The following is a 12,215-nucleotide window of genomic DNA, read 5'->3' as shown; positions in this document are numbered from 1 at the left end:
TATTTTCCATAAATTTTTATTTTTATACACGTTGATATTCCCTCAATTTTTATCCTGAACTCTTCCTTTTTTCCTTTTGGGTTTTTGGGGTACACCCAACATTTCTCAGGGCTTACTCCAAGGGTAAGCTTACCCAGGGAGCACTCTTGGCAGCGCTTGGGGGACCATATGTAGTGTTGGGGAATCGAACTCAGGTCAGTTGCATACAAGGCAAATGCCTACCTACTGTATTATCTCTCTAGCCGCTGAACTTTTCCATTTTTTTCAGTGGGTCCAATATGGTGATCTTTCAGTTCTTAGAACTTAATCTTATGACTGTTCAGTTACAAAATCACAAATCATCCTGTTAATCGTCGATTGCCTCGAGCAGGCCCCAGTAACGTCTCCTTCATCCTAGCCCTGAGATTATATTCAAGGCTCTTTAGGAGAATGAGACCCATCATGTTCAGTTACAGTCATAAGAATTTCACCTGTCTGCTCACAGTAAATTGGCTGGTTCACACTCATAAAATCAGTTGGGTGATTTATGTCCTAGTCCATATATTTAAGTATAACTAAGACTCAGATAATGTTGATCAACCCAGATTCTCTTATTTTCAAAGTATTGTAGTGCAGGGGCTTGAACTTAGAGCAGTACGTATGCAAGACATGAGCCTAAAATTCACCTTTTTTTTTTTTAAGGGGTTTGGGAATTTCCATGATGTTCAGCAGGTGTTGCATAACATTGGTTTGTCCTTGCTCCTCCTGCAGGGAGCTTAGGTTTATTGAGTTACTCCCATCACAGTGTTCCTGAAGCACACCCAATTCCATGACACACTAATAATCCTATATTGCTTTTTCTCTTTCCTTTATGTCTTTTGCATGGTTTAGCAATGTCTTTTTTGTGTAGACACAGGAAGACAATTATTGCTATGCTTTTGTGACATGGAAGTTGACTCCAAATAGTATTTACTCCTGGACATCCATTATATTTACTTGATTTCAGCCTTAGTTGCCCTTTCTAAGATCCCCAAAAGGAGGGTCCAGATGAGAGACTTGGATGGACCCCAGGGCAAGCAGCTACCCTGGCATCGAAAAGGGACAGGCTAAGCACCATAAAAAGTATAAGTTAAGAGCACAATCATTGAACTCTGTCATGACCCAAAAATAAGTAAGTGAATAAGGACACTGCTGGGGTTAGGAAAGACTAGCCTGGCCTGAAGACTGTAGTCTGGGATATATAGTGAGATGTCCCCAGGAAGAGTCACCCATTAAGCTCAATATATTTCTTACTGTGTTCATACAAAATGACTAGAAATATTAGTAAGAAGTAAATTTAATATGGTGGTTTAAATGGATTACTAGCTAAGGGAAAGAGAAAGCAATCTGCCTTTAGATGGAATCCCGCCCTTGGGTGGGTCTCCTAAGTAATCTTGAGTGCAAGAAGTCCCAGGTGAGATTTTTGTCCCTGAGTTAATGTCCTAGAAGAACATCCCCTGAAGGAAAGGCTTTATATCTGTTTATTGTACTGTTTAGCCCCACCTATGTGTACCCCCACCCTTCACAATTTCTATATAACTAATGCTATGAAAATAATAATAAATGATCACTGATTACCAGCCAACCTGGCACCCCCCCCCCACCCCCTTAAACTCCCTCATTCATTCTCCATTTTCTTTGTCAGTCACCATCGGCTGGCCTGGGGAGGTGATTCTTGGCCACACATTTGAAGTCACACTCAGGAGACCTGAGACCAAACTTTGAAATAGTCATTCAGTAGAGTGTAATACAAGGGTGCAAGGATGTGGTGCTATTCATCTCTAGCCCTGCAATGGAGGAGACCTCCAGGACCACACACAGATACTCAGGGGCCTCCAGTGCTGTGGCCAGCAACACTCAGGAGCCACGTCTTTCCAAGGAGCAAACCCAGGCTTGAGGTTTACCTAACCCCTTTGCTATCTTCTTTTCTGGTAGGATTGCTTTTAGATATGTCTAAAAAGCTATAAATTTCATGTTACTCTTCCTCTGAAATACTTCCCCTACCACTGTCCTATACTTGTGCATAAGGTAGATTCAGCTACGTTGCTTTCTTGTGCAAATGTGCACTTTAATTTTTGTTTGGGGTCTGAAATTTTGGTTTTCTGGGAATTGAACACAGGTGTCATGCATACAGAGTATATGCTTTATTACTGAGCCACATCCCTTGCCTCTTCTATTAAAACCATGGGCAGATTATGAAATCCTAAAATTCAATCTCTAGAGTTGCCCACATGCACTAAGCGGTCCTGATAGCCTTACTGACTGGGCCCCCTTGCACAGCAACACTGTCCCACCTCCATCCACAGATACATGCATGCATTACTATGTCAGCAGCCCAGAAGTATAAATCCAGGCAAGCACGTGTGTGAGCAATCCACCTACAGCATTACAAACAGAAGTGGGAGCACAGAAACCAGATTCGAGACTCCAGGTTAGCATAAGTGTGTGGTCACAGCAACTATAGCAACAAAGAAAGAAAAACTTAAAACAGGTCAGGGAAATAACTTGAGAAATGTAGAGCACTTGTCTAGAACGTATGACATCCTGGGTTAAGCCCCGCAAGGTGAAATTAAAAAAAAAAAAATTCGTTTCTAACTTAATTTCAGTGTGTGAGCCACAGTGACTAAAGATTTAAGCAGTTTGGGTACGGGAGTGATAGTATAGCGAGTAGGGTCCTTAACTTGCACGCCTCAGACCTGGTTTGAATCTCCCATCATCTCCTATCCTCCCCTAAGCTCACCTGTAATAATTCTTCAGTGCAGAGCGAGGAGTAATCTCTGAGCATTGCTGGGTGTGGCACAAAAATCAAAAAAGAAGTTTTGTCTTGTTTGGTGCTAGAAAGACAGGTGTAGGAGATTCATACATGCTATGTGCTCTGCCAATGAGCTCCACTCTGGTTATGACTTGAACTTGGTTTAAATAGGCCTCAGAACCTCGGCAGTCGCCAAAGTCCAGAAAAAGGTGTTGGGGGCGGGGGGGGGGGGGTTGTGGTTGTGACCTATCAAAAGCAGGTGGTGTAATGTTTTAGTTTGAGTTTTGTTGTTGTTGTTGGTTGGTTTGGAGGCCACACAAAGATCTGCCTGTCCTGGTGGAGCTCGGGGACTACATGGGGTGAGGAATAGAACCGTGACAAGTCCTGCGGCCTACCCACTGTACTTCCTGCCCAACCCCAAAAGTAACATCAGCTGTTATCGATGGAGGAGTGAATCAAAGAAGTTAGCAGCTGTAGCAAAACAGACTAACACGTAGGAACAAAAGTCTTGGAAGGTCTTCCCCAAAGCACACCCAGTACCAGCCCATACACAGAGGGGATGCGGGGGAGCCAATGGCGTCTCTCCGTCCACCGGCCCCGCCCCCTGTCCCTCTGCGCCTGCGCACATCGCTGTGGCACGCGCCAAGTCGCGGCCCCGCCCTCTCGCGCGCCGCCCCGGGGCGGAGTCTCCCCAGTCGCGTCACGGTGTTTTCGACTCCGCGTCCCGACGCTGAGGCCGTCAGCTCCATTTTGTTGTGGGAGAGCGTCGCTCACAGCTGTTCGGTTCTTGGCGCCCACTCTACGATCTTGTTTCGTCTTGGAACCTCCGGCCTGGACGGTAAGACTTTGGGTGGTGGAGGACCAGTCTCAGGGTCCCTTGTCTGCCTGGGGAGGGGAGGGTCGTCCTGCCTTCCTTTCGGCAGGCTCTCTGCTGACCACCCTCAGCCCTCTCAGCTCCTGAGTTGCACAAACACAAAGACGACTCAGCTTTGCCTTCTGCGCTTTCCCGAGACTGTTCCCCCCACACACACCCGGTGTGAGCCCGGCGGGCAGCGCCCCCCGTCCCCGACGCCTGCCGTTGGGGGTGAGAGTGAGGGGCCGCCTGCGCGACGTTGGGGAGAGGCTGCTGGGCCCGCGTCGCCATGTTGTCCGCGGCGGCCGCCCGGGACGCGATGTAAGATGGCGGCGGGGCGGGGCGGGTGTCCCCGCGCCGGGACTAGGGGCAGAGCGCTCTGGCCTGGGCAGATCCCGGGACGTCGAGCGCCTTCAGCTGGGTCCACGGAAGGCACGAACCCCGCGAGTGTCTTTGTGCCGCCCCGCGGCGGAACAAAAGCAGGTTGGGGAGCCAGAGTCGAGGGAGAGGAGGCGCGTTGCGGGAACGGGTAGGCGGACTCTGGGGACTGAGGCGCTTGAGGCGTTTCCCGCGGCCGCCCCCAAGCCCCTGGCTTTGGGGGTGACAGTTGGAAGGTTTGGGCGGAGAGGCGGCGGCGAGGACGCGGGGTGGACGGAGTCGTTTCTGGAGGGTGTCTGCCCAGAGGTCAGAGGGTTAGTAAAATTAGCTTCTAGACCTTTCCGAGAGGAGGGTGCCTCCCTCTCTCCCTGCGACCGTGCAGAAGGCGGCTCTGAGGAGAAGGGACGGTGTCGTTTCTCTACGGGGCGCGTCTGAAGCATAGGGAGGTCGTTGATGATGGGCGTTGAAAGCCTCGCTCACACGGGCGGGGCGGGCAAGTCCGAGCTCCAGATGACGGGACCACACGGGCATCGAAGTTTAACAGTCGTTTATCACGACTTCGGGGGGGGGGGGGGACTTGAACTTCGCTTTGGAAGAACAGTCCCAGAGGTCACAGCTTTGAGTGACTTTGACACAAAGGCCTGTCTCTAACTGTTGGGTGTTGGTTGACTCGTGGGTATCATCTCATGGATGGGGTTAATAAAATAAAATAAAAACCCTTGTATTTTTTGCAGATGAGACATTCAAAGAGAACTTACTGTCCTGACTGGGAAGAAAAACATTGGGATTGTGGAAAATGGAGGAGCAGCAGCAGTGGTTGTAAAAGAAAAAGGAGCTCACATAGCAGTGCCCAGGAGAACAAGCGCTGCAAATATAATCACTCAAAAACTTCTGATAGGTAAGGAGGTACTTGGTGTTTGGATTGAGCGTGTTTTTTGGGAGACCTGGAAAAATGGTACAGCTGGTAAATTTGCTTTGCATGCGGCTGTCCCATGTTAGATCCCTGGTGTCCCCTTGGTCACTCACACCTCCAAAGCACCACCGGATGTGGGCCAAAAAACGGGGGTGGGGGGGAGGTGCTGTTTCATTTCAGTATTGTGTACGTTGGGCTAGGAGAGATGGTGCTGAAGCCTGGGTTGGGGAGGGGGGTCTGGGCCCAGAATGATTCCTGGAGGGTGCATCACCTGAATGTGGCCTCCAAAACAAAACAAAGTATCTTCTTGTGTTTTAAGAAAAGAAAAATGCATTTTCCTGCTTAAAACTAGTGTTGCTTAAAACAGTATAAAATGTTGAAAATTTATTTTTCCAGCTATTATTTGGAAAGCAGATCTATAAATGAGAAAGACTATCATAGTCGACGTTACATTGATGAATACAGAAATGACTACAATCAAGGATGTGAATATGGACATCACCATAGAGACCATGAAAGCAGATATCAGAACCATAGTAGCAAATCCTCTGGTAGAAGTGGCAGGAGTAGCTATAAAAGACAATACAGGATTCACCATAGTGCCTCTCATCATCGTTCACATGGGGTATGCACTGTTTTAAAACATTTGAGTTTTTTATTTTCCATGTGGAATAGGAAAACTTGAGTTAATGTTTGGTTGAGAACAGTACTGTTTAAGATGAAGTCGTCTCAATTTTAACTTGAAGTATTTCTTTTCTGTATTTTTGCATTGATAGGAAATTCTTGAAATACAGCACATATTTAGTACTATTTTCTTTCATTAATTGGCAACTAATTGTTATTCCACTTAAGTAATGGGTATAATATCCAAGATAGTTTCTGGAATTATAGGAAGATAATTTATATAGTACTTAAATCTAATTTATTTTTGTAATCTGATACCTAATCCCCAAAATAGGCTAGGCATTATATGTTTGTATGTTTGAAAAAATTGAGTGTGCCTGTTTGTTCTAGCAAAGCATACTCTAAATATTTTTTCTCTACACAAGCCATTGGTAAATTTTTTTAACATTATGGGTGATGTATTATGTTGAAGGTCAGTTTAGATAATGTTTAAAATTCCATAGTATACTTGTATACTTGTGTGTCAGAAAAAAGTTTTGCCCCCAAATTATGACTTTATTGTTTGTTTTGTTAGATAAGCTTTGCAGTCTTAATTTGGCCACAGACTACTTTGACTAGTAAATATTACATTCTACAGTTTTACAGCATTTAATTAGAGCACTTAGAAGCTTAAATTATGTTTCAGTGACTGCTACAGTTAAGCATTTTTTAAACCTAAACAATTGTATTATGTTTTGTTGCCTTGCCACTTTGAGTATCTTATCTGAAAATCTGTTCCTTGCCATGTTTTTCTCCTGTTAACATAAACTATGTGCCCTGTGAATTTCTGGGGACTGAATTTGAAATTGCTCCTGCCAACCGTTTGTGGCCTGGCGTGTATCTGAATGCCTGAATATCTCCCCGCTGAATGAATTTCGTATTCTGCCCTGAATTCACTCGGGTATATTGATTGGCTGGATGATCTTGGTGCCGCCCACTTGACGTTTCCAGAAGAGTCACCGAAGGAAAAGATCCAGGAGTGTAGAGGATGATGAGGAGGGTCACCTGATCTGTCAGAGTGGAGACGTACTAAGTGCAAGATGTATAGAATATTTTTCAACACTTATTAACTTTTCAGATAACAATCTATATGTAGATTAAGATATCAGGGATATGGAGGTCTTTTTTTCTTTCTCTGTTCTTTTGTTTGCTTTTTTCGTTTCTTTTGGTGGGGGGGGTTGTGTTTTTACTTTCCTTAGAAATATAATGTTTATTAAATAGTTTCCAGAACAGTAAATCAAATTAATGAAATTAGTTTAAAAATGAAGTTAAACATAAAAATGTTAATGTATTTTTGACAGTGTTGAACAATAAAATTTTTCCTAGACATAAGGAAATTTGTAACATCAACTAGAATAATAGGCATTGTTAGCATTTATTATAAGTAAACAGTTTCTCCACTTCTTATATGACAAGTTTATTTTTCTCTTTTAGATGAAATTGTTGATACTTTAGGTGAAGGAGCGTTTGGAAAAGTAGTGGAGTGCATTGATCATAAAGCGTAAGTTTTCTAATCTGATATTGCACTGTTTTATTAGTATTTACTAGCTGTGAGTAGCAAATGTGGCCTCCTAATTTTCATTTAAAGCTAAAAAGGTCTTTTGTTGTCTCGCATTCCGCGACTTCCCTTGAAGTTGGTGGCTCTCGTGAGGTCAGAGAGCTGGTAAGGCACTTGCCTTGCATGTGGCCAACCTTGTTCCATACCTGTCATCCCTAAACGGTCCCCTGAACCTTCCCGAAGTATATACCCTGAGCACAGCCAGGTGCCTACTCCCCGCGCTGATCTTTTAAGTTTTGCTTACATAGTGAAGTACTCTTCAGGGTAGTTGGCAATGATGATGATTTTGGAGCTTCGATTTTTGTTGTGTGTTTTAAAGAACCAATTTGTTTTGACAGTATAACTGGAGCTGAGAACTTCTACATTGCGTAATTTTTATTAAAATGGCAAGTTTCCCTTTACTTGCTTCTTGATGTCTCCCTCCTCCCCCTTTTGAATGGTAGAGCTGAATGAAATGAATTAGAGGTTTTGTATTACCATATTGGTGTGATTTTGAAAGCTAGAGCCCCTAGTACCTATAGCTATTGTATTCCAGCTTTTCTGATAACCTGGGCCAAAGGAAGATGGTGACAAAGCACCATTGAAAGAAACTGCTTTATATAATTTTAAAAGTCTTAGTTGGAATGAAATTGAGGTATAATATAGTTTCAGGGGTTTTTGGTGGGAGGGCCTCACCTGGTAGTGCTCAGGACTTAGTCTTGGCTCAGCACTTAGGGATAACTCATGGCAGGTTCAGGGACCTTATGGGGTACTGGGGATTGAACCCATGTCAGCTTTGTGCAAGGCAAACATCCTTTTCCCCTGTAGTATTGCTCCAACCCCCTTAACCGTTTTTTTTTGAGCTACTCAGTTCAGTATTACTACTGATGAGTAAGAACTGTTAGTACATTGATTAGGTAAAGTCCCTGAAGTAACTCATAGTCCAATAAAGTATTTGTCATTCAGTATGTGACACATTTACCCTAAAAGCATTGTTATGACTTATGCTAAATTGCGGTTAGAAATAGTTTACATATAACAGACAAAATTGGGAGCTGCGAGGTGCTTTATTAGCTGGCATACATGCTCTGTAGGAAAACCAGGTTCAAGCTCCTGTACTCTATATGGTTTCTTGGGCTCTACCAGGAATGGCCCTCAGACCTGGGTGGCCCAGAATTTTCAAGAAGTTTTTTATTTTTTAAAATGCCAGATCATAGATTCAAGAAAACAAATAGGAGTCACAGTGAAACTAGTAAAATTTGAAGACTGCTAGAAAAAAATGGAATTGGGCATCATTTCAATTTTTTTTTCCTCTCCCCCAACCAACAGAGGCGGTAGACATGTGGCAGTAAAAATAGTTAAAAATGTGGATAGATATTGTGAAGCTGCTCGCTCAGAAATACAAGTTTTGGAACATTTAAATACAACAGATCCCAGCAGTACATTGTAAGTATGCAAACTTACAAAATAGCCTCAGGTGTAAAGATTTGAATTTTGAGAAATTGTGCTCATTTAAATTTATGTGTTTAAAGCCGCTGTGTCCAGATGTTGGAGTGGTTTGAGCATCATGGTCACATTTGCATTGTGTTTGAACTATTAGGACTTAGTACCTATGACTTCATTAAGGAAAATGGTTTTCTGCCATTTCGTCTGGATCATATCAGAAAGATGGCATATCAGATCTGCAAGTCTGTGAATTGTAAGTACTTGTCATGATATCCAGAAATGTAGCTTTGAAACAGAACCAGACTGATTTGGTTGCTTTAAGGGAATAAATTGCTGGCAGTGGAATGTGTGGGAGTGGTGCAGGGAGATGTAATTTAGCAGTAGATGTGGAGTCCCTGGATTAGATCCCCGGTAAGGGAGGCTGGGTGGGGGGAGGACAAAAACAGGGACTGCAGATAAAACTCAGTGGTAAACAATATGCGTTGTATGATTGAGGAAATTTTACTCTCAGGCTTCTATAAATGATAGAAGAATGGAGTGAGAATGCATGGGCATTTAGAGTGGGTTTTTGTTCTGGCTTAAGTTTTTTGTATGAGGGGTTTTGGTGTGTGTGTGTTTTTTTTTTTTTAAAGTAACAGCAAACTTGTTTGTTTCTTCTTTCTCAGTTTTACACAGTAATAAGTTGACTCACACAGACTTAAAGCCTGAAAACATCCTGTTTGTGCAGTCTGACTATACAGAGGCATATAATCCCAAAATGGTAATTCTTGATTGGATTGTCTTCAAAACTTCAAATGAATATGTTTTATGCTTTACTGTTAAACCTCTAACCGTTTATGGTTTTCAGAAACGTGATGAACGGACCTTAATAAATCCAGATATTAAAGTTGTGGACTTTGGAAGTGCAACATACGATGATGAACACCACAGTACTTTGGTATCTACAAGACATTATAGGGCGCCTGAAGTTATTTTAGGTATTGTGCTATCAGAATCTATCTCTTTGTTGAAGGGTACCATAAAATGTATGTTTTGTAACTGGAGAGATAGTACAGTGGGTAGAGTGCTTACCTTGCATGGGACCAGTCCAGGTTCTGTCCCCAGCACCAGTTACAGTTCCTGAGTCCAGAGCCCAAGAGGAGTAAGGAGGAAGAAATTTCTTAAAAATAGAATGGTTTGGGATGGGGGTGTACGGGAACAATAATATAGTGGTTAAGGCACTTGTCTTGGCACACTACCAACCCAGTTTGATCCTAGGTAGCCCATATGGTCCCTTGAGCTCTGCCAGGAATAAATCTTGAGCTCCAGTGGATGTGACCTAAAAACAAAATGATTATGGTCTTCTGAGAAACATTTCCCTTATCTCTTTAAGGGAAGCATACCATAAGTTTTACTCTCCTGGTCAGCTCTTAATAGTATGCCTTATTTTGCAGCTCTAGGATGGTCCCAACCTTGTGATGTCTGGAGTATAGGATGTATTCTTATAGAATACTACCTTGGATTTACAGTATTTCCAGTAAGTATTAATGATCTATTTCTGGTGCTTTAGAAATGCCTGTTTAAGTGAATACTTAGTATATGTTCACATAATCTTTCCCCCTTATTAAAAACTATTGTTTGTAGCTATTAGAAATGTAATCCTACTGTACATTTTCTTTTTATTTAAAACTTTTGTTATAAAAAGGTTATCCTTTTTTCAGGGAAATCATTCTGTAAAGCTTTAATTGTTAGCTGTAACAAGCTTTAAATTACCTTTTTTAGTGATTCTTTTGTGATAATTCCTAGTCTAGAAATTTACTATCTATATCAGATGAGACCAAAAATGATGTGCATTGCAGAAAAAAGATTTTTTTTTTTATAATTTCAGACACATGATAGTAAGGAACACTTAGCAATGATGGAAAGGATTCTTGGACCATTACCAAGACATATGATACAGAAAACCAGGTATGTTGGTTTTATTTTTTTTTTTTTGTTTTGTTTTGATATTTGGACAACACTAGGCAATGTATGCAGGGCTTTTACCCCTGGCTCTGGAATCACTCTTGAGTGAGGTTCAGGGCCAAATGGAGTGCTAGGAATAGAACCCAGCTAGTTACACATAGACCAATGCACTCTCTCTCTCTGGTCCTACTGGATATGTCTTTATTTTAAGAGTCATATTGGTGGTGGGAGAGGGAAAAGAAATATAACCTTCACTAACACTTGGTCGTATTTCTTAATTAGAACATTATAGAACAATGAGGTGTGTTCAGTTAATGTTTTCTCATTTAAATAGATTGCTAAGAGAATCAGTATCTCTAGGTTATATTTTTAATATCTAGAAAAGCATTTACAACAACTTGAAATTGATATGCTAACAGAACTGATAGTCACCTTTGATATTTATTCAATAGCTGCTAGAGAAAGCTCAGAGGGCTTTGCATGTGGGAGGCCCTTTGTGATTCCCAGCATTGCATAGTCCTCTCCCAGCACTGTCGGGTGTGGCCCCAAAATCAGTAATAACAATTTCAATAACGTAAAGATACTGACTTTTTCTTAGGAAACGTAAATATTTCCATCATGATCGATTAGACTGGGATGAGCACAGTTCTGCTGGCCGCTATGTTTCAAGGCGCTGTAAACCCCTGAAGGTAAGTATGGGTCATTGCTTCAATGACTGAAAACTTGTTTCCACTCTTGTGGAGAAATGGAATTATGAAAAACTATTAGAAATAGCTTTTGATTTTTTTTTTTTCTTTTAGGAGTTTATGCTTTCTCAGGATGCTGAACATGAGCTGCTTTTTGACCTCATTGAGAAAATGTTGGAATATGATCCATCTAGAAGGATTACTTTGAAAGAAGCCTTGAAGCATCCTTTCTTTCATCCCCTGAAAAAATGACATAGATATATAATTTGCAGCTCTCAGAGAGATCTTGTGTATTGACTGTATCAGTCTAATTTTTAAATACTAAGTTATTTTGTATAGATTCCTCAGATTTCTTAAATTTTGTATTGCCATGTTTATTTTGTTTGAGAAATTTTGATTTAAGTACATAGCTAATACTTTTCCAGTAATTACTGTCTAAATAATGATTTATTCAGAATCAACTTTGTGTTTATGAAATTTATATCAATCCTTGGATTTCAGTACTACCTTTTACCTTCAAAAAATAAACATCTCAATTCATTTCTTGTTTTGGGAGTCACATCTTAATCTCATTCTGAGGTATTTTGAATTCCTTTCTTTTACTTTATTAGCTCCTCAGCTCTCTTGAGAAACCCTTGATCTCTTTTTTTTTTTAATTTTTATTAGTGAGACATCATGAGGTACAGTTATAGACTTACAAATTTTTGTGTTTGGGTTTCAGTTATAGAATGATCAAATACCCATCCCTCCACCAGTGCCCATTTCCCACCCTTGATCTCTTTTAGACAGATCCCTTCTCATATTTCCCTAGATGAAACTATTTCACTTTTTTTTTTAAAGACATTTCTTGAGTTCAGTTTCATTTTTCTCCTTTTTGGATTTTGGTCCACACCAGCAGTGCCCAGGGATCAAACCCTGGTTAGCCACAGGTAAGTCAAGTGTCCTACCTGCTGTACTATATATAGTTCTAGCCCCAGTTTGCTTAAGTACATCTTCCCCTACATCCTCACTTGCATTTGATTATT

At 41.6% G+C, this 12,215-nt stretch overlaps 1 protein-coding gene across 2 annotated transcripts; it reads left to right on the top strand.

Moving 5' to 3' along the window:
* The first annotated feature begins 3,459 nt into the window (after window positions 1-3,459).
* On the top strand, window positions 3,460-11,731 carry CLK1 (CDC like kinase 1). Of its 2 annotated transcripts, XM_056111801.1 has the most exons (13): window positions 3,460-3,608; window positions 4,736-4,899; window positions 5,311-5,539; window positions 6,529-6,619; window positions 7,012-7,078; window positions 8,444-8,560; window positions 8,647-8,813; window positions 9,226-9,320; window positions 9,408-9,537; window positions 9,994-10,076; window positions 10,428-10,507; window positions 11,103-11,193; window positions 11,305-11,731. In XM_056111801.1, exons 2-13 carry the CDS (start codon window positions 4,736-4,738, stop codon window positions 11,440-11,442), a joined length of 1,452 nt encoding a protein of 483 aa, XP_055967776.1. In that variant the 5' UTR covers window positions 3,460-3,608; the 3' UTR covers window positions 11,443-11,731. The 2 variants fall into 2 exon arrangements, with proteins under 2 accessions (XP_055967776.1, XP_055967777.1); XM_056111802.1 differs by lacking the exons at window positions 3,460-3,608; window positions 4,736-4,899; window positions 6,529-6,619 and having other exon boundaries at window positions 5,401-5,539.
* Window positions 11,732-12,215: the final 484 nt, after the last annotated feature.

Source organism: Sorex fumeus, unplaced genomic scaffold (assembly GCF_029834395.1).
Source record: "Sorex fumeus unplaced genomic scaffold, SorFum_2.1 ptg000014l, whole genome shotgun sequence".
In the NCBI taxonomy this organism is placed as follows: domain Eukaryota; kingdom Metazoa; phylum Chordata; class Mammalia; order Eulipotyphla; family Soricidae; genus Sorex; species Sorex fumeus.
Note: the sequence above shows the minus strand (reverse complement) of the source record. Positions and strands in the feature narration are given on the sequence as shown.

Bases quoted from the DNA above. Each gene is read 5' to 3' on its own strand.
- CLK1 (XM_056111801.1), top strand. From the start codon at position 4,736: ATGAGACATTCAAAGAGAACTTACTGTCCTGACTGGGAAGAAAAACAT. The intron at 5,540-6,528 runs GTATGCACTGTT...TGACGTTTCCAG, and splicing joins CTCATCATCGTTCACATGGG to AAGAGTCACCGAAGGAAAAG. The intron at 10,077-10,427 runs GTAAGTATTAAT...TTATAATTTCAG, and splicing joins TTGGATTTACAGTATTTCCA to ACACATGATAGTAAGGAACA.